General features: G+C 51.2%; 2 protein-coding genes across 7 annotated transcripts in view; both read right to left on the reverse strand.

Annotated features, from left to right (window-relative positions):
- The window catches only part of MOB3C (MOB kinase activator 3C), a 32304-nt gene extending 7206 nt beyond the window's left edge, over positions 1 to 25098 (reverse strand). Inside the window, exons 1-11 of one of the 5 annotated variants that reach the window (XM_058443218.1) lie at positions 25033 to 25098; positions 23110 to 23270; positions 20604 to 21273; positions 20393 to 20496; positions 18969 to 19752; positions 15511 to 16970; positions 14379 to 14552; positions 13767 to 13837; positions 11708 to 12175; positions 8813 to 9015; positions 8458 to 8493 (exon numbers count right to left, since the gene is read on the reverse strand). In XM_058443218.1, coding sequence (XP_058299201.1) covers positions 8464 to 8493; positions 8813 to 9015; positions 11708 to 12175; positions 13767 to 13791 — 726 coding nt within the window. In that variant the 5' untranslated portion in view covers positions 13792 to 13837; positions 14379 to 14552; positions 15511 to 16970; ... (3 more) ...; positions 23110 to 23270; positions 25033 to 25098 and the 3' untranslated portion in view covers positions 8458 to 8463. Of the gene's footprint in view, positions 1 to 6546; positions 8494 to 8812; positions 9016 to 11707; positions 12176 to 13614; positions 14323 to 14378; positions 14553 to 15510; positions 16971 to 18968; positions 19753 to 20392; positions 20497 to 20603; positions 21274 to 23109; positions 23271 to 25032 lie in introns of those variants that run through there. The other 4 variants (XM_032160746.2, XM_032160748.2, XM_058443220.1 and 1 more) reach the window with 4 other exon arrangements.
- ATPAF1 (ATP synthase mitochondrial F1 complex assembly factor 1) overlaps positions 23546 to 26843 on the reverse strand; it is a 43309-nt gene continuing 40011 nt past the window's right edge. Inside the window, exon 10 of one of the 2 annotated variants that reach the window (XM_032160754.2) lies at positions 23546 to 23632. In XM_032160754.2, coding sequence (XP_032016645.1) covers positions 23629 to 23632 — 4 coding nt within the window. In that variant the 3' untranslated portion in view covers positions 23546 to 23628. The remainder of the gene's footprint in view (positions 23633 to 26843) is intronic. The other variant, XR_009214623.1, reaches the window with a different exon arrangement.

Raw genomic sequence — 26843 nt, forward strand, 5'->3', positions numbered from 1 at the left:
GCTGCTGGTCCCCAGATGGGAGGAACCACTGTTTCCCAAGGCCAAGGGCAGAGTAACTGATTAGAAAACCACCTGTGAGTGGCTCACGCTTGTAATCCCAGCACTTTGGGAGGCCGAGGCGGGCCGATCACGAGGTCAGGAGATCGAGACCACGGTGAAACCCCGTCTCTACTAAAAAATACAAAAAATTAGCCGGGCGTGGTGGCGGGCGCCTGTAGTCCCAGCTATTCGGAGAGGCTGAGGCAGGAGAATGGCGGGAACCCGGGAGGCGGAGCTTGCAGTGAGCCAAGATTGCGCCACTGCACTCCAGCCTGGGTGACAGAGCGAGACTCTGTCTTAAAAAAAAAAAAAAAAAAAAAAAAAAGAAAACCACCTGTGAGCTTCCCCCTGTTTGAACTGTACTATTAATACACCCAGTGCAGGTCTCCGAACAGAGCATCACCTACCTTCCAACAAAACTCACAGTCAAGGCAAGACAAGAGCCTGAAAACAATGGCTGCAATGAAGAATCCTTGCTTGTGCAGAATTCTTGTACTTTCTTGTTTTTGATGCCTGTAATTAGGGCATCAATCTAAACCAGGGCCCTCCTTAGGCACAAAGAGGAGGAAAAACACAAAGTCCCATTCTGAACCTGACAGCTCATAAAACAAGGGCCAAAGCTAGTAAATAAAAAATGTCACTGACTCACTTAACCACAAACACTGAAGAGGGCTACTATGTGCTGGCCCTATGCTGGACAGAAGAGGAAGGAAAGAGACATGATCCCTTGCCACCCACGTACTCAGAGTACATATGGAGTGTACATATCCCTAGGCAGACTATGATGAGAGCTACATTAGAGGGTCAGCCTACAGAAGACAGAAAGGGGAACAACTAATCCAGCAGAAGGCTCAGAAAAGCTTCACCATGGAGGCCACATGAGATGTAAGCCTTGAAAGATGAGGAGGAGGAGGGAAATCCAGGGAGAGAGAATATAAGCAAAGGCTCGAGCAGGAACATGCAGGGAGTGTTTGAGAAAGAGATTTGGCCGGACACGGTGGCTCACACCTGTAATCCCAGCACTTTGGGAGGCCAAGGCAGGCAGATCACCTGAGGTCAGAAGTTTGAATCCAGCCTGGCCAACATGGCAAAACCCCGTCTCTACTAAAAATACAAAAATTAGCCGGGTGTGGTGGCTCATGCCTGTAATTCCAGCTACTCAGGAGGCTGAGGCAGGAGAATCGCTTGAACCTGGGAAGTGGAGATTGCAGTGAGCTGAGATCGCGCCACTGCACTCCAGCCTGGGTGACAAAGTGAGACTCCATCTCAAAAAAAAGGAGAAACAGAGACAACTAGTTTATTTTGACTGGACCACAGGTTGCAGGTTTGGGAAAACCAAGGGAAACAGGGAGGGCAGAGGTTTGGGAACAAATTGTGGAGGAACTTGTCTGAGGCTGGAGTCCAAACTCTACATCAAGCTTGTCCAACCCACGGCCCTGGATGGCTTTGAATGTGGTCCAACACAAATTCATAAACGTTCTTAAAACACAGATTTTTTTGCAATTTTTTTTAAAGCTCATCAGCTATTGTTAGTGTATTTTATGTGTGGCCCAAGACAGTTCTTCTTCCAATGCGGCCCAGGGAAGCCAAAAGATTGGACACCACTGCTCTATATAGTAGGCAATGATGCCCACCAAGGTTTCCGAGCAGTGTCTCAGGAAAAGCACAGGGGCACCCATGAAGAGGATGCAAAAGGAACCAAGTAATTCAATTACTCTGGGACCACATTACAGGAGACCACATGCACTTCCTAAGCATGTGCTGGGCTCTGACAGCTCCTATTCACAGAGCTTCCCTCGCCCATGGCTTCGCTTCATGCAATCTGAGTTGCCATCCCCCACAACTGTCAATATCTGCAAAATATCAGAGTAACAGGACTCCTAACCAACTCTCTGGATTACAGAGAGAGAAGTGTTGAGGTGGGAGCAGATGGGCAGAGGGGGCACCAAGGCCTCTAGCTGGCTCAGTTCCATATAAAACCCAACCCTGGATTTCCTCTTCACATCACTTCCAGCCCAGCCCTCTAATGAAGGGCTGAAGCTAAGGAGAGTGGGCTGAAAGCACCTGGCTGATGGGTGGTGATCCAGTGAGACACTATACCTACTGTCCAGCAGGTGCCTGGCGCATGAACAGTGGTGTCCTTCCCATTCTGCAGGGTCAGTTCCATCTGTAAATCCCACTGAGGCTTCAAGGCCCAGGTCACATCAACTCTTCTCTCAGAGCCTTCTAGAAATCACAGCTACCATGTATTCAGCACCCATTACATGACAGGCGCCATACTAGGTGACTTCCATATAATCCTATTCACCCTTCACAATGACCCTATTATGGCTATTTCCTAGGGAAGAAAGTGAAGCTCTGGGAGGGGAAGCAGACTTGCCCCAGGACACACAGCTAAGAGGTGGAAGAGATGAGATCTAAACCCAGGACTCCCTGACCCTTAAGTTGAGCACTTCTAACAACACTTCATTCCTGTGAGCCTGCCTGCCTCTGATCTGCCACCGACAGGGAGCTTGGAGCTCTTTAGGAAGACAGGGTGCACCTGACACTCTTATTACCTTTCCCTGTGGACAGCCACCCACACAGGCAGGAGCCTTTAAATACTGAAAATAAATGAAAACAACTTAAAAATAACACAGTACACAGATTTCACAAATTCTTCACGTGAAAAACTATTCATGACACTGGACTGCCTAAGCCCTGCGCCCAGCCACAGCCTCGGTCCTGATCCCCGGGAGAGACCGAGTCTCAAACGGGCCACGGAGGAGGCGCCATCTCGGACACCGGCCGCGCCCCGACCCCAGGCACAGACGGAGCCACGAAAGGTCGTAGACAGCTCGGGACAGTCCTGAAAAGCGTCCCCTTAGGCTGTCCCTCCGCAGCTGAATCGGGTCGTGACCTCGGACCGCCGTGAAGGCCCTGACTGCCCCCTTCCGGGCACACAAGCTCACTCACAGACCCCGGCCCCATTTAGCTCGGAGGAATACCTCGCAGGTCTCGCTTTTACCTTCGCTGGCTCCCGCCGGGGAGCAGTCGCGCGCACCCCCACCTGCAAACCGCTCCTCCGAGAACGCGGAAGAGGCGGTGCTAGACCCAGGGGGTGGGCCCTACCAGAGAAGGGGGCGAGGGGGCGGAGCTGCGCCTGCGCCCTGGTGGCTACCCAGGGCCACCTGGGGGCAGGGAGCTCAAGCTGAGCGAACTGCGCAGGCGTGACAAGGAAGAGGTGGGGGGAGGGGAGATTGCCGGCAAGCGGGTGGGGCTTAGCGCGTCCGGCGCTTTCTTTTCCGAATGGAGGGTGGAAAAGCCCGGGAACTGAGGAGGCCGGGTGCGACAGGTGCAATTAACATGTACTGAGAGCTTCTGCAGGCCAGGAAGGAATTTTAAAATGCCTTTTATATGTGGGGAAATGCTGCCAGTCTTTTCTAAAACGGGGGCCAATTCTGTACAATTTCTTTAATGGTCTGAGTGCCTAGAATTTCACCGTAAGAGTTTCTCCTTGAGTACAACATTATCCCCAGTAGTTCAAAATTTTTAAAACTTTTAAACGTTCATTTCTTGGGGAAAAACAATTGTAAATAGGGTAATGCCTCAACCAGCCTCCCCACATCCCCTTTCCAAGTCTGCAGCTGCGATGAGAAAGGATGAGAGTGTGGACTGGGATTTAATTCAGGTGCTGACTCTGAGTGATGGAGGTAAACATCCCTTCCCTGCCTGTCTCAGGATTATCGTGAGGATTTGGTAAGCAAAGCTAGTTAAAAAGCCCCAGGGACTTGCTTCCCATCATCCACCTGACAAACATTTGTTCCCTGTCTTGTCGGGGCTGTCTTTTCATCTGTATGATGGAAGGAGATTGGGAATATTAGTGAACATTCAGGACTTTGCTAGATTTCCCAGTCTAGGTGAAGGCTGGAGAGGGGAAAGATCAAGCTTCTGTGTTCATTCCCTTCTGGAATCCTGCGGTCCAACCTGAGGGTCCCTATGTATCCTGACTTCTCCCACTCATTACCTTCCGTGGAGGCCCACCCAAGCTTCAAGTCTTCAGAGGCCCTGCTGGCCTGTTCCCTTCCCTGTTCCCTGTCTCAATAGCTCAAGAGACTCAGGACCTATGTTCCAGGTTCTCAAAGTTGGTATGTCCCTCACATGGCAATCAAATTTCAGTTAACATCTTTGAGGGCTCTGAAGGTGCTCAGAGGAAGGAGGGCTCCCCCAAAGCAGGTGGAGCTCTACTCATGCCTGTGGCTCATTTCACCACATATTCCACAGCTTGCTGTGGGGTAGGGAGGAGAATGGCAACAGGAAACCTCAGAGGCTGCAGTGTTTATGGGAGCCGAGGGTGATGCGGCATCCTTTACTCAATAGGGGGATGCTCTGCCCCAGGCTGGAGAGGATGGCTTACTACCTAGGTCCCTGCTTCAAATACTGTTTTGGAATTTTTTTTTTTTTTTTTGAGACAAGGTCTCGCTGTGTTCCCCAGGCTGGAGTGCAGTGGCACCATCTTTGCTCACTGCAGCCTCTGCTTCTTGGGCTCAAGTGATCCTCCTGCTTCAGCCTCCCGAGTAGCTGGGACTACAGGCATGCACTACCATGCCTGGCTAATTTTTGCATTTTTTTTAGAGGCAGGGTTTTGCCATGTTGCCTGGTCTCGAACTCCTGAGCTCAATGATCCTCCCACCTTGGCCTCCCAAAGTGCTGGGATTACAGGCAAGAGCCACTATGCCCAGCTTTGTTATGGATCTTGAGCCAACGGGAAAACAAAGCCCAGCCTGACTTCTCAACCAAGCTGCCACTCTACCTCCCAGGACCCTTTGTTACTAGGTTTTGCCCCATGGGAGTATGCTCTTTTATCTGCATCATTGAGGCCCTATCTCTTTCTTTTCCCCCTCCCTTTCTGTCTATTCCTCTTTAAGCATCCGTCTGTGAATCTCTCAAAGCAATTTTGTGTCAGCTTCCTAATGTATTTACAGATATTCCCATGTAAGGTACAGGTCTTGGGTCACACAGTTCTAAGATAAATCTACTCTCACTGCCATGGTCATATTTCAAAATGACCGTGAACCCAAAGCATGGGACTTGTAACAGTCTGAGCTGCCCAATGACAGAGGAGGTAGTGAGCGATCTGTCATAGGAGGTGTGCAAATAGCACCCTTTTAGAATGCTGGGATTGGGCCTCCTGTGGTGAGCCAGAGGAAGAGGCAGCAGAATGGAGGGCCTTCCAGATTCTAGAGGAGTGAATAAAGGGAGGGATATTGGGGGCTGGAAGGGAAGCAAGGCAGCTGGCCAAAGACACACTTGATTCAACAAGCTATTATATGTCAAGCACTTAGAAATGTACGTGACACATAATGAACATTAGCTGTTATGATGACTGTGAATGATTCATAGACTATATAATGAAGGAGCTGAGATCAATCAGTCCTTCACTCCCATCACTGATAACAAAATAGATAGAGGATTGGGGTCTAGAGGGGGAATGGGCTTGCAATGGAACTTCAGGAGCTGCGCTGGGACTACAACCTATGCCTCTGCCTCCCAGGAGAGCCTCTGCACAAAGCCAGGCTGGCTCCTTTGCAGGAAGAGGGAAGAGCTCTAGGTGGGCCTTTGTTGACTCTTTAGAACCAAGCTGCTTTTTAATTCCTCTCCAGGCAGCTTGTGAGTTAGGGGCAGTGGAATGGACAGCAAGACCTGAGCCAATAGATGCAGATGTCTACTGCGGAGTAAGCTCAGGAGTCAGGCCCATGTCCTGCCACCCCCACTGTAGCTCCAGCCAGCAACAAGTATCTTCCTCTTCAGGATGGCCTCCTGTCCTGTAATTAGTGTTGGGATTGTATTTTCACTCTGTCCTTTTATCCACTACCTCAAAAAAAACCCACCCAGATTAATAGCCAATGCCAGGCCGGGCGTGGTGGCTCATGCCTGTAATCCCAGCACTTTAGGAGGCTGAGGTGGGCGGATCACGAGGTCAGGAGATCGAGACCATCCTGGCTAATGTGGTGAAACCCCGTTTCTACTAAAAATACAAAAAAATTAGCTGGGCGTGGTGGCGGGCACCTGTAGTCCCAGCTACTCCGGAGGCTGAGGCAGGAGAATGGCGTGAACCCAGCAGGCGGAGCTTGCAGTGAGCCGAGATCACGCCACTGCACTCCAGCCTGGGCAGCAGAGCAAGACTCCATCTCAAAAAAAAAAAAAAAAAGAGAATAGCTAATGCCAGGCAACCTGAGATGAAACAAGGAACGATTCCTATCAGACTGAGTTCCCGGAAGGCAAAGAAAGGCCAGCCCTCTCCACCCCAAGCGTCCTAGCCTAGCCCGGTCTAGAATTTCCAGAGCCCCAGGAGAATCTTGATGTCTCCACCCTAGAGAGCTGGGCCAGACATGACCACACCAGCCAGCCCTCCACATGGTCCAGTATCTCAGGACAAAAAGCCTTCCCAGCCCCATTCTGGCTCAGTTCCTTCCACGGTCTGCCAAGAGCCATGTGGCACCCAGATCCCCGCTTCCCACCAGTGGCTGCTTTAGTTTGCCTTTTATTTTACCAAAAATAACAACAATAAAGTCTTCCCTCTGTTTCATAAAAATAAATTTTCCCATCCTCCCCCCATCCCAGAAATTAGCCCTTGCCACAGCCTAGAATTCATCATGCAAGTCACAGCACTCTGGGGAAAGCTCCTACTACCCTCGCTCCACAGCCTCTGGCAAAGCTGCCAGGCCACTATGGAGGCAGCAGAGGCAGAAGTCCCAGGCCCAGCTGGCTGGGCCCGAGAGCTCCATCTGTTTCCCCAAAGTGCAGGCAGCTTCTAGGCCATTGAGTGGGGCATGATATTGGATGCTTGGCTCAGGAAACAACCCTAGCCCACCCAAGGGGCAGTGAGACATGTTGGCCTCAGGTTAGAAATTATTGCTCAAAGCAGAAACAGTTGTGTCCTAGCGAGGGTCTGTTAAACCCTCTTTCCATGTGTATCTCTGTGTAGCAATTGATGGGCCCTGCGGTCAGGATCCCTGGTTTCTCCAGCTCCATGAACGCCTCCCTGTGAGGCCCTGGACAGTTTCTCCCTCTTCTTCTCCTGGCTTCAGTTTCCTCGTATGTACATTGAGACAGTGAGACTGGATGATTCTCAGGTTCCCTCTAGCTTTCCATTCTGGCTTCCCAGAGTGGAGGCTCTGGGAGGGCACACCCCTGTTCCTGCCTCAGTTTCCCCACCTGTGGATCTGCGTATAGGGCTGGGTATGGAGGTACTGAGTAATGGAGTGCTGAATGAACATCCCAGTCTCCCTGTGGATAGCTGTGCTGTGAGATCCAACTGGCTGGAATGTGTCAGGGATGGCTGGGAAGGAGGCAGGTACTTTTAGGATGGAGGATCTCCATGCCTGGAAGAGTCTATTCACCAACTACATCCTCAGTGTGCTGGGATGGGAGACAAGACTCCAAAGTTCCCAATTCAAGTTCCACAAGCTCCTTGGACTGGGGGATTATTTTCTGCTGGGCTTCAGATCCGAGGAGCCAGGTCTGTAGATTCTGGGAGCTAGAGTGGAGTATATGATTCCCAGATGAAAGGCCAGGGGAACTTTGTGTACTTGAGGGATCATCTCCAACCCCCAGGAGGACACCTATAATACAGGCCTTCTTGGAGGCAGAGGGATGAGTAAAATGTCAGCTCATGGGCATCTCTGGGTAAGAGAATCAGAGCCTGTGTCTGGGGTGTGTCGGTTTAGGAACTCAAGGCAAGGCTTCTCTTCCTACCTTCCCCCAGCTCTCCAGGACTCATGCTGATGGAAGAGTGTAGCCTGGAAGGTTTGAATGTAGAGCAACATCTACAACCACATTTTGTGCACTTACACACATGGTCAGATACACTGAGTGGGGACGTTGAGCTGTCATCACTCCTACAGTGGTCATGGTCTGATGGTCCCAATCTATTTATCCATCCATCCAACATTTATGGAAGGCCTACTATGTGCCAAGGAGGGGTCAGGCAGCTAGCTCTCACAGACACACCCCACAGTGAAAATCACACACACACACATACCTCGGCATCTGTACTCACTCACAGGCAGGCTGCTCACTCTCTTGCACCTTTCTTGCCATCACCTCGGCCACACCCACATTCCTCCAATAGGCTTGGGAACCAGCATGGAAGGGTCAAGTGTCATAGAAGAAATTCCCTAGCCTACCCTACTCCCAGACTTCATGCCAGAGGTTTAACTCCACTTCCCTTCTGTTTGCCCACCTAGATGCCCTCCCCTTCTCCATCCACAAGCAGTCAGGGCGACAGGTAGGCAGACTCCTGAGAACCAGAAGTCCAGAGGCTTTGGGTGTGTGGAGTGATTCCAGTGCCTTCAGATTCCTTCAGGCTCCTGGGGGTCCCCTCTCCCAGCCACCCTATGTTCAGATCGTCCATCTGATGGCCAAAAAAGTCCAGACCTGGGCTCAGTGGCAGATCCGCTCTGTCATCTCCCTCTGTAGAGACACAAGGTAGGGAGGGGTCAGTTAGAGCTCAGCCTACTAGGCAATCCCTTCTCAAACCATAGGGCCTAGCTGCTCTTCTGTCTGAGCCTGGCCCCTTCCCCCAGCAACCCCAACTCTTAGGCTGCAAATCTGGGTTTGTAAACCGACACTTGAATAAATTCTCTATTGAAGTACAGAATTCACTGTTAAATGAATTGCCTTCCCCTAATTTATCTACTTGGGCATTGGAGTTACTTAAAGCAGGCAGCTTTTGGACATGAAAACTCACAGGCTAGCCTTGGTAGGGGAGGGTGGTAGGGCTTGGCCTCACCAGTGGCTCCAGCTCCCGCTGGTCCACCAGACTGAACTCGCGGATGAAGTAGTAGAAGTGCTTGTAGCAGGTGTTGACGTGCGCCTCTGCCCCCATGCTGAGGATGCTATCGAAATGGTGGATGTAGACATGGACAAAGACTCGGAAGAGGCGGGTCAGGATCTTGGTGCAGACCTGCTGGAAGTTCTTAGGGAAGGGAACTCCTAGAGGGCAGCGGAGGGCAGAAGAAGGGGATCAGTATCCTGGTGCCAAACCTCTGCTCAACTTTTCCCTCCCACACACAGGCAACCAGGATGGCTTTTTCCCCAGCACACTTTTTAGTACACTTCCCTTTGGGAAATAGAGAGTGGTTTGACTTTCTCCCATACTTTTCTTTCTTTCTTCCTTTCTTTCCTTTCTTTTTTTCTTTCTTTTTTGAGACGGAGTTTCACTCTTGCCCAGGCTGAAGTGCAATGGCGTGATCTCAGCTCACTGCAACCTCCACCTCCCGGGTTCAAGCTATTCTCCTGCCTCAGCCTCCCAAGTAGCTGGGATTACAGGCATGTGCCATCATGCCCAGCTAATTTTGTATTTTTAGTAGAGACAGGGTTTCTCCATGTTGGTCAGGCTGTTCTTGAACTCCTGACCTCAGGTGATCCACCTGCCTCGGCCTCCTAAATGCTGGGATTACAGGCATAAGCCACCGTGCCTGGCCATACTTTTCTTTTTAATGAAGCACAAATCTGACTGTGGCTCTCCCTTGCTGGAATATACATCATCTTCCACATTTTCCCATCACCTAAAGCAGGGCTTTGCAAACTTGTGGGGGTCACTGACCAACCCTTCTTAGACTATGATAAAAGTTACGACCTAAACTCTCCCCAGAAATATGTGCAATTGCAGAGATGCTCACATCACACTCTTGTATACAACTCCAAGGAGAGTTCAACAACTGGGTCCATTTAAAAAATCCCTGGGCCTTCATGATTAAGTCCTAACTTCCCAGCAGGACGCTGCTCAAGGCCTTTCATGATCTTATCCTGACCTCCCTCTCTAGCCCCACCCCGTGTCCCTCCTCTTTTCAACATTCACACAGAAGTCCTCAGACCCCCAATCCCAGAAATTATGAATTCTGCAAGAATTAGTTCAGACAGCCCTCGTTCCTTCAAATATTCAACAACACGAAGAACCTTCCATTTATGAGTGAGGCCCTGTGCTCATAAATGGAGCCCTTCACACCTTTTGCCTCTAATCCTTAGAACAATTCGCCTGATGTGTCTGATTGTCATTTTAGGTATGATAAAACAGAAGTGCTTACAAAGGTGAAGCTGCTAGCCCAAGGCGACACAACTATTAATCAGTGCAGAATGGAGACAGGATTCAAACCCTCTTTGCAGTGCACTGCAGCGACCCTCACAGATATTGGGATCCATGAAAAAGCCCCACTTCTGCATAGTCCCCCATGCTCAAGGCAGAGATCTTGGTGGCTTATGCCCTCTTCTCTGTGGGGCAGTCAGCCAGGGTTTTAGGCATCTATACCTGGAGTCCCACAGGCCCAGGGAGGTATGGCCAGCAGGGACTATGAATCTACATTCAGGTCCACAGCTGGCCCACCCGGCTCCATAGACCCCCTCCTCTTCCTCACCGTTCCCAGGTGGGGTCGAGCCTTCCCTCCCTCTGAGCCCCTCCAGCCCAGCCCAGATTCCTCAGACGTATCCTGCCCATCTAGACTTGGGGTCCTGGGTTCCCACAGATCTGAGCCCCAGTTCGGAATTCCTCCCAGTTCAGTGCACTTTCCCTCAGTAGCCTCAGTTTCCTCCTATGTAAAATGAAGGTGCTCCGTGTCGGGCATGACAGTGCAAGAAACAGCAGGCCACTGGCTGGGGAGGAACCGTGGGCATTGAATTGTGACTCAGTGCCCAGCTTCCTTCAGCATTCAGACTTCTCCCCTCAGGGCTTGACCACCCTGCCCCACCCACCGCTGAGCCACACAGCCTCTGCAGAGATGAGCTCCAGGCCAGGTGGGGGCTGGGCCCAGCTACAGGTGCAGCTGGTGTGATGAACACAGTGTCATGCCTGCTCAGCTCCTGGACCAACATCCCCTCCTGCTGCCCTCGGGTGGGTAAGCAGTGCCTGGGTGACATCACTCATCTCCCCTCCCTACCCTCACCCGCCCAGGCTGCCCAGCTGAGATAAGAAAAGGCCCCACAGCCTGTGCCTGGCAAGGGAAAATTCTGCCCTAAGAGCCCCAATCTGAGGTGATGATACCATCAGGGCCCAATCCCTCCTTTTCCTGAGGCCAGGAGTCAGAGGGAACCCCAGGAGGCTGGAGGTCAGATCAGCTATGAACACCTCAGGGCAACTGTGCTGGAAGGTTCTGAGAATCACAGCACCTGTGGTCTTGCCAGAGTGGTCCTTGGTGGGACCACTTATGCTTTAGAAAAGAAAAGCCCTCCGAGGTGGGTGGATCACCTGAGGTCAGGTGTTTGAGATCAGCCTGGCCAATGTGATGAAACCCTGTCTCTACTAAAAATACAAAACTTAGCCAGGCGTGGTGGTGGGTGCCTATCATCCCAGCTACTCAGAAGGCTGAGGCAGGAGAATCGCTTGAACCAGGTGGGCAGAAGTTGCAGTAAGCCGAGATCACACCACTGGGTGAAAGAGCGAAACTCCGTCTCAGAAAAGAAAAAATAAAAAAGAAAAGAAAAGAAAGAAAAGCCCCAAATTGGGAGTCAGGAAGTCCTAGTCAAATGCTTGCCCTTGAGCAAGACACTTAACCTGTTTCAACCTCGCTTTCCTCTTCCACAAAATCGGGATGAAAATCACCCCCCAACCCTGCAGAGTGTCTATATCAAACTAAATCCTCATCTGTGGAATGAGCTCCCAGTGGCTCCCTTCCCGCCAGGTGACACTCACCAACACGCGTGGGAAAGACCTCTTCGTCGTTGATGAGGCCTTCGATCCAGTCCATGAGCAACGCCATATAGCGTGGTGCGGAGAGCTTGGCCGGCCGCCGGTACTGGCGCTCATCCTGCCAGCGGTACTCGTAGCGGGGCCCGCCGGCCATGACAGGGCAGCTGGTCTCACTGCAGCGCTCGGCCATGGTGCCGTAGATGAGGTTGATGCGGTTGAAGAAGTCCACCACGTGCACGGCGATCCAGTCGTCGATGTTCTCCCCGGGTGGCAGCCTCACCACACTACGCAGGTCCAGGCCCGACTTGAGAGAGGCCTGTGCCTTCTTGTACAGCTCAAAGCGCTGTGTGCCCGGCTCAAAGCGCTTCCGCGGCCGGAACGTCTTGTCCTTGGCGAACACCTGCTTCAGGCACAGGGCCATGGCCAGCTGGGCCTCGGGCTGCTGTCCAGGGGCTCGGACCTGAGGATACCCTGCCAGGGACAAGGGCATGGGGGAGCTGGCGGTCAGGGCCTTATCATCTGGGCTCTGACTTCCCAATTCATCATTTCCCTGTCACCTCTCAGCCTTTGCTCAACCTCTGCATCCTCTGCCTGGAATCTAAGTCCTCAGCCCCTAGGTCCAGTGCCCCGCCCTCTTTCCAGGCTAGTTAGTCCCCCTTGCTAAGCCCCCACAGTCCTCCCATCTTGTTTGTCTCTTTTCTGCTTTCATTGCTGAGCTGGGCCTGGGCTCTAAACAGGTGCCCCTCAGACTTGCTGTTGGTCACGAGAGAGGTCGCAGAGACTCCCTGCAGGCCCACCAGCAGACAGGGGCTTGGAAGAGATGACCTCTGGGAGCCCCCCTTGGCCAGCTGGTGCAGCGTGGGAGAGCCTCACAGCATTGTGCTGGGGGCGGAGTGGAGGGGGGTCGGGGGTGGCTTTCGGCTTCCTCTGGGATATCCCGCAGTCCATCCGGCCACCGGGGATTCCCAGGGAGCAGCAGGGAACTTTTCTACCAAAAATGTCCTTTCCTTTTTTTCACCCTGAAAGAGGAAAGGGCCCTCCCGCTGCCAGCTGGGCGGCTTTGAGTGTGGCTGCAAGCACTGGAGGAGGGGGAGGGCGGCAGGCCAATGAGGGCATCGCTTCCTCTGACAACAGCTGGAGATCCTTCCCCTCAAGCCAGCCTCCTCCAGCCCCAAATCTGAACAAGCCACTGGCTCCTCCCCTTGCACCTGACACTCAGTAGACATTCCTCTAGCAACTACTATGTGCCTGGCACTGGGAGGTAGAAGAGTATAGTCAGAGCCACCCAGGAGGGCCCATCTAGAGCTCAGGCAAATTTGCTCTGCCTCCTAGAATTTAAGGATCCCAGATTCAGAACAGACTTTGGGAGACAGTGATCAGGGCCCTAGGCTCAGAGGCAGGAGTCCTGGGTTCTAGTCCCACCTCTACCACTGGCTTACTGGGTGACCCCCGTATCACCATGGATTTGGCCCATCCAGGTCCTGGGTCACTCTGCTATAGCTAGGTTTCTAAGACCTGAGTCATCTCATCTCAACTGTGAGTGTGTGAGCTACTGGGAAATGCAGACCCATGTACCTACCAAAACTAGAATTTAGCCACACACTAAGCACTGCCCCTGCCCCTATACTGAGCACTAAGGCTGACTATAAGCTAAGAATTGCATTCTGCTTCCAGGCTGACCTCTGACCTGGGCTCTGGCAAGTATGAGCCCTGACTCTAGCCGTTAGCCTTACCCTGAGGCTTGCTCATGGCCAGACAAAGCCTGGGCTTGACCTCTGACTGACACTGGAGCACTGTCCTTTCTCACATCTCTGGTAACCCTGGGACAGGATTGGGGAAGGGAGGGTGGGAACCAGGTGACAATTGGGTAAAAGCAAAGGGATGGCACATATTGCGGGGAGGGTTATTACTTCTGGCAAGAAGTCAAACTAGCCGGGGAGCCGTTTGAGACAAAGGTCCTTCCTTGAACCCACAAAGGCAGACCAGGATGGGGGCAGAGAGCAGCTTGGAGAGTAGAAACAGGCCATTCAGCAGGAACTTGTTCTCTTGAAAAAAAACTCACAGATGTGAAAGGTCATCTCATCCATCCTGACTCTTCAACTTCTCACCCAAAGAAGTTCCCAGGGTGGGACCCTAGTTTCCAGAGCAAAGAAGATATTTCTGCGCTTCATTTGCCATCTCCATTTTAAACTCTGCTTGGGGCAAGTGCTTCCAAAATCCCTCACATTGCAATTAGGCGGGGCTCCTGGGCTTCCCACATTGCATGGCCCCCTTTATGACAGTTAGAAATAGGACCCCACCCTGGCATTCAGCACCTTGTCCTACCTTTCCTGCCCCACTTCCCACCTCCCCACACCAAGCACCCTGGGCTTCTTCCTGATTCCTGAACACGCCCCCACTCTCGTGCCTCTGCATGTTTTCTTATCCCTCCACCCGCCTGACCACACATCCTCAGATTGGCTGCTACCTCCTCCCACAGCCTCCTCTCCTGAACTCAGATCTCCTTCTCCTTGGGTAGAGGCTTCTTCTGGTCATTGCAGTCTCCACTCCATCCCCAACCCACCCCCAGCTTAGGACAAGGCCTGGCACAAAGTCAGTGCTCAGGCTTTAAGGAAAGCTTAGACTAGAATCTTAGAGTTAAAATAGCCCTGATAGATCAATTGGCCCAACTCACTTGTACAGATGGGGAAATTGAGGCCCAGATGAGGAAACTGAGGCCTAAAACGAGGACTTGAGGAGCCTGTGTCCACATAGCAAGTTACAAGCAGAACTGGGAACTGGGATAAGGTGGGGCTCAGCTCATGACCAAGAGTAAAAGACCATTTTCTTGCATCGGCTCATCAATGGTCTGGTGGAGACAAAGAAGAGGAGGGCAGTGGCGGGAGAGTGGAAGCATCTTCTCCACAAAACAGCCCAACCTGCTTCCTGTCCCCAACACACTGACTCCGCACAGCAACTGGGGTGTACTGACCAGTGAGCTAGAGTTCCACCTTACTCTGGTGGAACTTCAAGGCCTGGGTCTCTTTCCAGGAAAATGAAAGCTCAGGGGATGGGTGCAGGGCAGGTGCTCTTCTAGCCACAGGGTTAACTCCCTTCACTCCCCACCCCCATGCCCTCGCTGAGTTTCTATCTGGCACAGAACCTCTGTCTCTCCCTGAACCACTGCCGTTCCCCCTCCTACGCCCCATTTCCCAGTGCTGGCTATCCTTTCACTCCTGGAGTGGCAGTGGCTTGCTCATTCCCTGGGTGCGGATCTGGGCTTCTCAAATGAAGACGGCAGGGTGACCCTGCCTGTTTCTGATATTTAGCCTCCTGCTAAGCTACATCTACCACTCCTTGGGCCTGGCCCAGGATCTGGGCCAGAGGATGGCCCCAGTTTGAACCCAGAATCCAGCCTGGGACGCTCTGCAGCACAGACGTCGAAGAAAAAAAGTAGAGGCGAAGACTCCACGCTCTCCTCGCGGCGCGCAGCCACCCACGCCCACCCCCGGCTTCCCTGCACCCTCAAACCAGCTCCCAGGGCCAGGCAGGTCGTAGGACCCAGAGGAGTCCGCCTGACATTTCCGCTCCCCGAAAACACGCCCCCCAGCCCCTCCCCTCCCCTCTGCCCCGTATCCCCCGCCACAATCCCCCCTGCAACTTTCGAAGCTCTGAGCCTCCGACCCCAGCCCCAGGACAGCGGCCAGCCTGCCTTCGGGCGGGACTCTCCTCCGGACTGTGCCACGCCAGGACAGCCGAAGAAATGAAAGTGGAAGCCAGGCGGGCGGGGTGCGCGGCGAGGCCGCAGGGGCACGGCGCACACTCACGGGTCCTCCTCTGGCCGTGCGGTCACATTCCCAGCCACAGGATCGCCTTTCTCCTGCCGGTCCGCAGTGCCTGTTCTCTCGCGTGTCAGCCTGTCCGTCTGCCTGTCCTGCCGGCCGCGGCCGCCCTCCTGACCGGGGCGACGCCAGCTCCGCCCCGGCCCCGCCACGCCGCGGCCACGGGGCGGGGAGGGGCGGAGAAAGGGGACTCCCCTCCACTCCAGTACACGGACGCACTCGCCCCCACCTTCCCGGAAAGTCCATATGGGGCTCCCAGCTTCCCCTTGGACAAAGGACTAACTGAGCTGCCCGCCCTCTCGGTGCTTCCTTGGACCTCCACCAAGGAGGCAGCCTAAGGTTCCCAGACGGTAAAATGGGAAAACGCTCGGCTTCTTCTGGAGCAGAAACAAGAGCTGCTAGATAGGGGTGGTTTCTTTGCCCTCCTAGAATCGTCTGCGTCACACTTGTCCCGGGACCCAATAAGGGATCGGGACTGTCCTATCCACTCCCATATCCTCAGCTCCTGACACATAGCAGGAACTCAAAACTCATTTGATGAATGAATGAATGAGTGAGGGAATGAATGAACGCCTTGGGAATCATGAACTGAGTCCTTCACCCCTGAGGAACAGGCCCAGAAAAGCTCTCAAATCACAAACTTCATCTCCTCACCAGGGAGGGGGCCTGGCTCAGGTTGGGCTGATTCTCCTTGCTTCTCACCCAGAGTCACCCCATTTCTTATCTCCAGACCCTTATCCCAGCTGTGCCATTTTAGAATACCTTCTCTCCCTCCTTCCTTCCGACAAATCCAAACCACTCAATATCTGATCTGCTCTCCCTACCACCTGGGTTCCTTCGAGGACAGACAGATATCCCACCAGCATTCAATGCACACTGTGGCCCCCAGGCCCAGGGACCAGTTGGCTGCTCTGTCTGGGATGGGAGGGAAGATTGGAGGCCTTCTAGGATAGGAAGCCCAAAGCAGAGAGCTTAGCCATAGAAGCCACTCTGGAGGGGTGGGAGGTGAGTAGATGCAGGTAGGGGAGAGCTGGAGGCCAGAGGTGGGCATTTACCATGGTACCCTGGACCTCCCTTGTGTCTGGCTTCTGTTTGCTGGATGACATGAGAACATGCTAGATCCTTAACCCAGATCATATCCTTTGCAGCAACATGGGCTGGAGCTGGAGGCCATTATCCTAAGCAGACTAACACAGGAATAGAAAACCAAATACTGCATACTCTCACTTATAAGTAGGAGCTAAACAATGAGAATACATAGATACTAGGAGGGGAACAGCAGACACTGGCGCCTGCTTGGGGGTGGAGGGCGGGAGGAGGGAGGATGAGACAAAAATACCCATCAGGTACTATGCTGCTTACCTGGGTGATGAAATTATCTGTACACCAAATCCCCATGACATAGAGTTCACTTATATAACAAACCTACACATGTACCCTTGAACCTAAAATAAAAGTAAAGAAAGAGTCCCAGCTCATAGAACTGTGGATATGTTCTTTTGTTGAGCACCAGTTTTTGCCCCAGTCTAAAGTTCTCTGTATTTTTATGTCTGACTCAACTCTCTGCCCTGAAACCCCTATAAACAAGCACTTGCTTATGGAGCAAATTAAAATATGCTTCTTTATTTACTTGATATCCTAATCAATATCTTTTATTAACTCTCCACTCATATCAGATCAGGGGATTGGGTGATAAAGCTGACCTGGTTGGCGACCTCATGTGCGGACAGGTCAGTAAAGAGGACAACACACAGAGATACACAAGGTCAGAGCTCAGTCACCCAGAAGTGAGAATGTGGTTGTGGACTGATGGACTTTGTAAGAGTTGGGGTATTTGCAGGAAGCACATGGAACACCCAGAATGGGTATGTTTAATGAAGATGATATTTACAGGTGTGGTCAAGGTGTAGGGAAACCACACAGTGTATCACCAAAGGGCTCACAAGAGCAGAGGCTGTCAACCCTAGGCTGCAGGAGTGTGGGGAAGGAGTGGTGAAAGTGGGAGCTCTGAGGAGGGGGCTGCTGAGGCAAGGTGGGGGGCATACCCAGCTCACAGCAATCACACAGGGAAGAACGGGGCAAGTAACAGGCCTCACTCTCCTCCCTCTCTCCCTCCCTCTGATCTCTGGCCAGGTTTCCCCCACTCCCAGAAGCTAAGAACAAGGGAACCTGTTGCTGCAGCCCATAGACGTCAGCCTCCTAGGGCGTAGAAATGGGTGGAGGGTGGAGAGCCATCTGAGGAGCCATGTGGGGTCAGGGCTGACTTCATAGGGGAAATGATTTGGAAATTGCTTGTGTTTTCCTTATCATTCAGTTCTAAATAGTTCATAAATTTCAATGTAATTTCCTCTTTAACTCTTGAATGATTTCAAAGTGTGTTTTTCAGCTTCTCAGCCTATGGGAGGTTTATGTTTTTCTTGTTGAGTTCTAATTATGTTGCATTGTGGTCAGAGATCATGGTCTGGAAGATTCTTTGGAATTTGATGTGACTTCCTCTGTGGCTTTGTGCAGGGTCATTTTCTGGACCTCTGAGCTGGGTTTTATAGGATAGGCAGGAGTTTTTCTGGTGAAGAGTGAACAGCACAGAACCTTACACTGTGGGAAATAGAGATGATCCATTTTGAAGGAACATCAGAAATTCCCAGCTCATCCTCAGAGTCCCTGGGTGTCTGTGGGATGGCAGGCAGGTGGAAGGGTTGGGGGAAGCGAGAAAGCCCAGATGTCTCAACTACCGGTACCCTCTTCCTGCCCTTCTCAGTCTTGGTTAGAGAGACTAGTTCTTCTAGGAGGCTCTGCTGGGGCTGAAAAGACCCAGACCTTGGAGAACAGTGTCCTGGCTTTACCGTAATTTAGTTGTGTGGCCTTGGGATGGTTCTGCCCTCTCTGATGAGACACTGTAATCCTACAGCACTGGAGACCTACACAAGATGGGCTCTGTTCCCTGCCACTGTGTCCTGAGTATGATAAATGGCTCCAGAATCGTTCAAACAAGGCTCATCTCTGAAGCTTGGCGTGAGCCAGTGAGGACCTAGGAGAGGACGTGCCCTTTTCCACTACTCAGCCTGGGCACATGCCCCCCTCGCAGTGGCAACTCTGAGTGGCAGCAGGGTGGTGTCTACCTGCTGTGTGCCTTTGGGAAAGCCCTTGCCCCTCTCTGGGCCTCAGTTTCTACACCTCTACCATGAAAGCATCTTCTAGCCATACCAAGTACCACTCCAAGTGCCTTATCAGAACCAGCTTCCTGTGCCTTCCCGCTGTAGGCCTGTATCCAGTGACTCCGCTGATACAGAGTGGCCACTTCCTGGGGACTCCCCAGCCCTTCCTATACCAAGAAAGTTCGCCCCCTCCCTCCCTGCCCCCCGGAATGAGCTACTGCACCCTCAGTTCACCTTACCAGATGTCTGGCAGCTACTATAGCCTGATAGGGCCCACCCTCTACTCACTCTCTCCCAAGAAAGAGTTTCCATTTCAGCTTCTGCCCCTCCCTGCCCAGGAGGCAGGATCATCCATCCTGAATTTTCCATCCTGGCCCATTGAGGAGAATGCCATGGGCATCCTTATGGCAGTCAGAAGAATTGAGGTTAGACTTCCTTTCACCTGAAGAAGACAAGGTTCAAGGGAAGATGGCAGGAGAAGACAAGGTTGACAAGGATATGCACTAAAATTCTGTGTGACCATGGACAAGGCACTTATTTTCTGAGCCTATTTCACCTTCTCTAAAGTAAAGACAACAACAGCAGCATCTGCCCCACAGAAGAGCTGAGAGAATCAAATGTGATAGCACTTGTAAACAGTAGAAGGCTGTGGTCAGTCTGTTTCAGGGGTGCTGCCTTCAAACACCTGGCAGGTGTTTGTATGGAAGAGGGACTGAGCTTGTTCCAGGGTCCTGGAGAGCAGTGGGCAGACACCCAGGACAATATGAAGGGCGTTTGGCACATCAGAGCTGTCCAACCATGCAGCCTGGATGGCTGTGCTGTTCTCTCAGGAGGGAGTGGTGCAAGCAGAAGTTACCAGCCCTGGGTGACATGGACTTCAGAGGGTTTCAGTCCCTCCGGAGAGGGGGAGGGCCCTCTTGCCTCTAAGAACCTCAGGCTCCAGTGTTCTCTTCTCCAAGCTCCTCCTCCTTCCCAGCCATCTCCCCTTAAGGTGGAGGCATTCCTCTCATCTCTTCCATCTTGGGAAGGAGACCTCTGGAGGCTGGGGTGGAAGCCTGGTGTGCATAAGTGCCTGAAGACAATTTCACAGCCCTCAGACCTCACCCTCAACATGGCCCCAGTAGGCATTGTCCCCTCCAACCACTTGGGTTAGTTCCCAGCCTGGGGTGCCCCAGGAGTGGAGGTGATAGTTGTGGGGGAGGGTTGGTTTCACCAGTGTTCCAGGCTCAGCTTTCCACGGAACCCACCATGAAGGCTGCCTAGGAAATTCTGTCCAACCGTAGCCCCTTCTCTGCTGCTGGGATGCCTCCATTTCAGCTTCTGGGGCTGCCTGCCTGGAGCAACCCCCACTTAGTTCAAAGCTTTTCTATAGAAAGCCCTCAGATTGCCCCAGTCTGGATGCACCCTCCTCCTTCCTCCACAGCACAGCATCCCTTCTCCAAGTGTGTTCAGTAACACCTGCCTCCCTGCCTCAGAGTTGCCAGCAGGGATGGGGGTTTCTTATGGTCCCCAGAGAGCTGGGTGTTATCTTTTAGCAATAATGGTAGTAAATTATGGCTGCGTGCAGTGACTTATGCCTGTAATCCCAGCACTTTGGGAGGCCAAGGCGGGCGAATCATAAGAGGTCAGGAGTTTGAGACCAGCTTGGCCAACATGGCGAAATCCCACCTCTACTGAAAACACAAAAATTAGCCGGGCATGGTGGCTTGTACCTGTAATCCCAGCTACTCAGGAGGCTGAGGCAGGAGAATCGCTTGAACCCAGGAGGCAGAGGTTGCAGTGAGCCGAGATCCAGCTTGGGTGATACAGCGAGACTCTGTCTCAAAAAGAAAAAAAATAAAATAATGGTAGTAAATTATGATTTAAACTATTATGGTGGTGTGAAAACACATCAATTTCTTCTATTTGTTCATTCATTCTTACATTCCACAAGTATTTACTGAGGGCGTTAGATGTCAGGCACTGTATGTTGGCCAGTTGCAGACCTTCCCCTTGCTTTGTGGGTGGTGACAAAGGCCTCGGTCTTCTAAGGAACTTCCACTGGGCCCACGTGTCCCACTGGCTACAGAGGAATATTATTGAACAACAGGTCAGGGAGGGGTGGCTTGTAAAAGGGAAAGGTTCTTGGGTATCATTTAGTCTAATCTCCTCGAAGTATGTGGAACACTGAGACATAGGAAGAGAAAGAGATCAGCCCAATGATGAATCATGACAATAAAAACCATTCAGTGAACCTTACGTATGCCTCTCCCTGAGAGGCATATTCTCATTTCTTCTTCTCAGCAACCCTGGGAGAGAGGGAGGTTTATCTTTCTAGAGCTTTTAAGTTGTTCTTCCCTTCAGAGAGGGACGGAGGGGCTGGAAAGAAAGTTCCACTAAGTAGGGAGAAGGGATTGGCCATGTTTAGATGATGTTCCAAACCGTACACTGCAGCTCTCTCTGGGTCCCATCTTGGCTTCATGTCCAGGAGATGGGAAAGCTGTGTCTGCTGCAGTGGGAAGCAGCAATTCAGTGGGTGGAGTCCACTTCTTGGTGGAGACTCATGTTGCACCCCGTAGAGTCTGGATTCCACACAAGTACAGCTTGTGACTTCCTGAAGTTGTTAATCCAGAATGTCATCAAATTGCATTTGGGGCCTTTTCAAGAAGCAGCTGTAGGAACTCTGCTTTGCCTAAGGCTAAGTAGACTAAGGGTATGCTCTTCTTTCCCAGGAAGTTTTCCTAAATTACACCAGCTGCCTGGAACCAACCCTCCTCAGCGGGGAGCCCTTGACACAAAAAGTTCTCAGTGGTTTGCAGATATGCTCCTTGGTTAAGCCCATGGAGGTCGTGTCTTCCCTTTTGGACTATAAGCCCTTAGAATTGGGGCTTTATTTATTTTGCCTCCTCCCATGTTAACTTGTAGCAGCAACTGACAGTTGTAAGGAATGTTCTGGTTTACAAAGTGCTTTTACTACTCTGTTTTTTTTTTTTTTTGAGATGGAATCTCTCTCTGTCACCTAGGCTGGAGTACAATGGCATGATCTCGGCTTACTGCAACCTCTGCCTCCCAGGTTCAAGTGATTCTTCTTCCTCAGCCTCCTGAGTAGCTGGGATTACAGGCACACACCACCACACCCAGCTAATTTTTGTAGAGACAGGGTTTCGCCATTGTTGGCCAGGCTGGTCTTGAACTCCTGACCTCAGGTGATCTTCCCACCTCAGCCTCCCAAAGTGCTGGGATTATATGCGTGAGCCACAGCGCCTGGCCTACTGTGGTCATTTTTGACTCCTGCAACAACCTTGGAATGTGAGTATTGGCTCCAAAAGGTGAAATGACTTGGCCAAGAAGCACAGCTTGAAATGGCAGAGCTGGGCCGGGTGGGGTGGCTCATGCCTGTAATCCTAGCACTTTGGGAGGCTGAGGTGGCAGATTGCTTGAGCTCAGGAGTTAGAGACCAGCCTGGGCAACATGGCGAAACCCCATCTCTACTAAGAAAATACAAAAATTAGCCAGGTGCGGTGGTGCGTGCCCATGGTGTCAGCTATTCAGGAGGCTGAGGCAGGAGGATTGTTTGAGCCTGGGAGGCGGAGGTTGCAGTAAGCCGAGACTGCTCCAAGGCACTCTAGCCTAGGTGACAGAACAAGACTTTTGTCTTTAAAAAGCAAGCAAGCAAGCAGAGCTGAGACTCAAAAACAGGTCTCCTAGCTCCAGTCCCAGGGTCTATCCTTCTGCCTGACACTGCCTGAGCACTTAGCAAATATACTGTTAGTAAGTTAGGCAAAGAACAAGTCAGTTTGAATTGGGGCTAGACACTTTCTAAAAAATGCTCTCCTGGGAAAGTAGGTGATAATGAAGACATCTGTGCCTGGATCCATGTTAAAGCAATTGGCAGCATTAAGTACATCGACCATCCTCAGTAACCTTGACACCACCTTAGACTTCACTCACTCTTTTGACACCCTTGCAAAATCTGCTGGGGTAGGTCATATTCCACACATTCTACAGATAGCACCCAAGGGAGGAAGTCACTTAGTGTGAGCTGAGGGTTGAAAAAGAGATAAGAAGGAGGCCAAGTACAGACAGAAGAAAGGGGTTTAGGAAACAGAAGGCTGTCTGAAGGTCACTCGGCTTCTAGAGTGCAGAGTTGCCTGCCTCTGGGAAGAGGGCATGAGGTAGACCATCACTGAGAGACCCGAGCTTCCCTGACCTTGAGAGCAATTCCCTCTCCACGGGGGTGCCCAGAGGACACAGTGCAGGCTGCTGGCTCTGAGACAAACTGAGAAGGGTGAGAAAGTTCCAGCAATCAATCCCAGCTCCAATGGGGTGTGAGTTTCCCAACTGAGCTCTGTAGCTGAGTTCCCATCAATCCCTCATATCCCTCAACCCCTCTCCCCTGCCACTGCTGCCTGCCTGGCTTTCCATATATCATCCCGCTCTGCTCACTTACCACAGGTGAGTACAAAATGCACGCAGGATGGATGGAGAGCTTCAGCCTGTGCAGGCAACACACAATTCTCCATGCAGCTGCAGGGGCCAGGAACAGATAATCCAGCGCAACAGATAATCCAGCATTTGTTTCCAGGGGTCATGAGCCAGGGAAATTCTCAGCTTTCAAAATCAAACAAGGAAAACATCTGAACTCCAGGCATCTGGGAAGGCTTTACTCTCTTGCCCCATAGAGGTCTTACCTAAGGGCATGCTGGGAACAGCTAGTCTTATCCAAGAAATCTTTACTAGAGGCAGACAATAATAAAAATCCTTGTCTTTTTCAGATAGTTTCCAGTTGGGTTGCCTCGGACTGAAGTGCAAAGAAAATTTGGAACAAAGAGATAGAAGGAATGCTGCTACTGACACCCTGTGTGACCTTGGGGAAGTCACTTCACCTGGTTTGGAGCCTTTTTCCTCAGGTGCAAAGTTAAAGTAAAAACTTATTGCAGGGGTTCCCAAATCAGGTTGAGTTTCGGAATTACCTGGAGAGTTAAAGAAAAGAAAAGAAAAATATTAAGTTGGTGGAAAAGTAATTGCGTTTTTGACGTAAATGGCAAAAACTGTAATTACTTTTGCACCAGTCTAATAGTTTCTCAGGCCCCACCCCAGGCCAACAGAATCTATATCTCAATGGCGAAGCTCAAGAATGGACAGCTTTGGCCGGGCGCGGTGGCTCACGCTTGTAATCCCAGCACTTTGGGAGGCCGAGGCAGGCAGATCACGAGGTCAGGAGATCGAGACCATGGCGAAACCCCGTCTCTACTAAAAATACAAAAAAAATTAGCCGGGCGTGGTGGCGGGCGCCTGTAGTCCCAGCTACTCGGAGAGGCTGAGGCAGGAGAATGGCGTGAACCCGGGAGGCGGAGCTTGCAGTGAGCCGAGATCGCGCCAGTGCACTCCAGCCTGGGCGACAGAGTGAGACTCCGTCTCAAAAAAAAAAAAAAAACAAAACAGAATGGACAGCTCTGACAAGTGCATCGGGTGTTTCTGATGCCCAGCCAGGTAGGAAAATGAGAAGGTTAGATGGATTTGGTCTCTTTAAACTATAAACAGTTATGTTTAATGAGTTGCCAAGGAACTAAATACATAGACATCTGTAACCAGGAATAACCTTGTCTCAGATAAGCCATCTACAAATAATCAGGCAGGCCTGCACCTTGGCCCAAAACTCCAGACGTTACCTGGTTTCCGACCTAGATGTTAGCTGCCAGGCTTTGGGTCTGCCTGCTCACCTGCCCACCTCCCAGATTCCTGATGCCTGTCCCCTGGTCTGGTATGATTACCACTGCTCAAGCCTCTCTAAATTCCTGGAAGAGACTTTCTGAAAATAGAAACATGGTGTAGAAAAATAGTACAAAAGAAACGTTCTAGAAATTAAAGGTCTATGTTCTAGGAGAAGACTTATGTTCCAGAAACAGAAATTCCTCCTCCTCTGCATAGATGTGCACCTTAAACAGGTACTTAACCAGCTATTGTTTTGCACTTTTATTATAGTGCTAAGCACTCTGTGTTTGCTACATCATTTAGTCCTTTCTTATATTTTGAGATAGGGCCATTATTATTTTATTTACAGATGAGAACACAAAGCCTCAGAGAGATTGAATAACTTGTCTGAGGCCAGACAGTGAACGAAAGGCAGAACTGGGATTCTAATTTAGTCCTGACTCTTCACATCTATGATGCTGTTTCCCCAGTGTCCTCATCTGTAAAACAGGAATAATATTGGCCGGGTGTGGTGGCTCATGCCTGTAATCCCAGCACTTTGGGAGGCCAGGGCGGGCTGATCACCAGAGGTCAGGAGTTCGAGACCAGCCTGGCCAACATGGCGAAACCCCATCTCTACTAAAAATACAAAAAGTTAGCTGGACGTGGTGGCACACACCTGTAGTCCCAGCTACTCTGGAGGCCAAGGCAGGAGAATCCCTTGAACCAGGAGGCGGAGGTGGCAGTGAGCCGAGATCGCGCCACTGCACTCCAGCTTGGGCAACAAGAGTGAGACTCTGTCCAAAAAAAAAAAAAAAAGAAAAAGAAAAAAGGAATAATATTACTTTTAAGGTATTGTTCAAAGATCAAATGAAAGAAACTTAGGCATCTCAGAGAGTCTTTTGGGGGTCATACAAGTGAGATTCAGCAAAATACCTCTCTGCTCCCTCTCTTCCCCTGCAAAATTAGTGCCAAAATGTAAGACATGTCTGCTACTTCTTACCTGACCAGAGGCGAGGTCAAAATGGGAGATTGAATGTGGGTTGAAGAAATGAGAGTGCAAGATGGGGATCCATACCATATTGTGAGTGTGGGAACAATAGCAGTAACAAACACGATGTGGGGTCACAGTGGACCACATATCAAGCATGACCCAGTAGTGATTGTTTCAAACCATGGCAAATATTTTTTGGGTAAATGAAGATCTTGAGAGGATACCACTAAGCTATGGTTACTGCCATGGCAGATGTAGAAGAGGATCAAGGTAACAAGAATATCACATCTGTTGGGAGGGACATGGGTTCTGGGCAATAGAATGAAGATTCAAGTCCAGATGTGATGGGAGCACTGGACTGAAACCAGCCAGATGAAATGGGGCTATGTGTGGAGGTCCAAATGACTAAAGTTCTAGGCAGGAAAAGCAATGTTTGACAACAGATTATGGGAAGATAGCAAGGTGGGAGTAAGGACAAGGGCCAGGAAAGGTGGAGTCAGTGAGATGACTTCAGTAAGTGGCTATGTGGGGAAATGACTTCCAGGTGGGCCATGCCAACTCCCAAGGGAAGGCCACCCAGAATCCACTCTGACTACCCCACAAGGGCATCTTGGGCTCAACTCCAGGCCCCAACTATGAGGCAGACACCGGTGACACTGGCTAGTCTGTCCAGATGCAGGTGAGCCAGAGGGTGAGGGGCTGGGGTTTTGGGTCATATAACTAAAGACAGATGGTTCTGCTGAAGAGATGCCAAAGCAACTTGAGAGTTATCTTTGCTTATCAGCAGGAGAGGTGGTTAGGTAGAAAAGTGAAGACTCTCCTGGGAGTTTCCATCTACAGCAGGCAGAAGGAGGTGAGGGTAGTGAGAAGAGGCCAGATTTTGGCTAGGGGTGGGGAAGAACTGGCTCACTCAGAGCTGTCTCAGCATGGTGCAGGTCAGTTAGCAGGTAGAGAGTTTCCAGTCCCCGGGAAGATTTTAAACAGTTGTCCAATGTCTTAGTGGTGCTGTAGGGAGGCCTACAATGGTGTGCGGGAGAATTAGACTAGACCAGGTTTTTTTTTCAGTCTTTCTTGAAAACTGTTTCTTCAGATGACAGCTTATGAGAAGCCCAGTAAATAAAACACAGATTCTCTCGTTGAGTTGGGGGTCAGAATCCCAAGGTCCCCATCTCTGGACTTTGGGGATTTCTTGAAGCACAGTTTGAAAACTGGTGACTGGATAGTCTGTCTTTTTTTTTTTTGAGATGGAGTCTTGCTCTGTCGCCAGGCTTCAGCTCACTGCAACCTCCGACTCCCTGGCTCAAGCTAGTCTCCTGCCTCAGCCTCTCGAGTAGCTGGGATTATAGGCATGTGCCACCAGGCTCAGCTAATTTTTGTATTTTTAGTAGAGACAGGGTTACACCATGTTGGCCAGGATGGTCTTGATCACCTGACCTTGTGATCTGCCCACCTTGGCCTCCCAAAGTGCTAGGATAACAGGTGTGAGCCACTGCACC

This window comes from Hylobates moloch, unplaced genomic scaffold (assembly GCF_009828535.3).
Source record: "Hylobates moloch isolate HMO894 unplaced genomic scaffold, HMol_V3 SCAFFOLD_8, whole genome shotgun sequence".
NCBI classification, from domain to species: Eukaryota; Metazoa; Chordata; class Mammalia; order Primates; family Hylobatidae; genus Hylobates; species Hylobates moloch.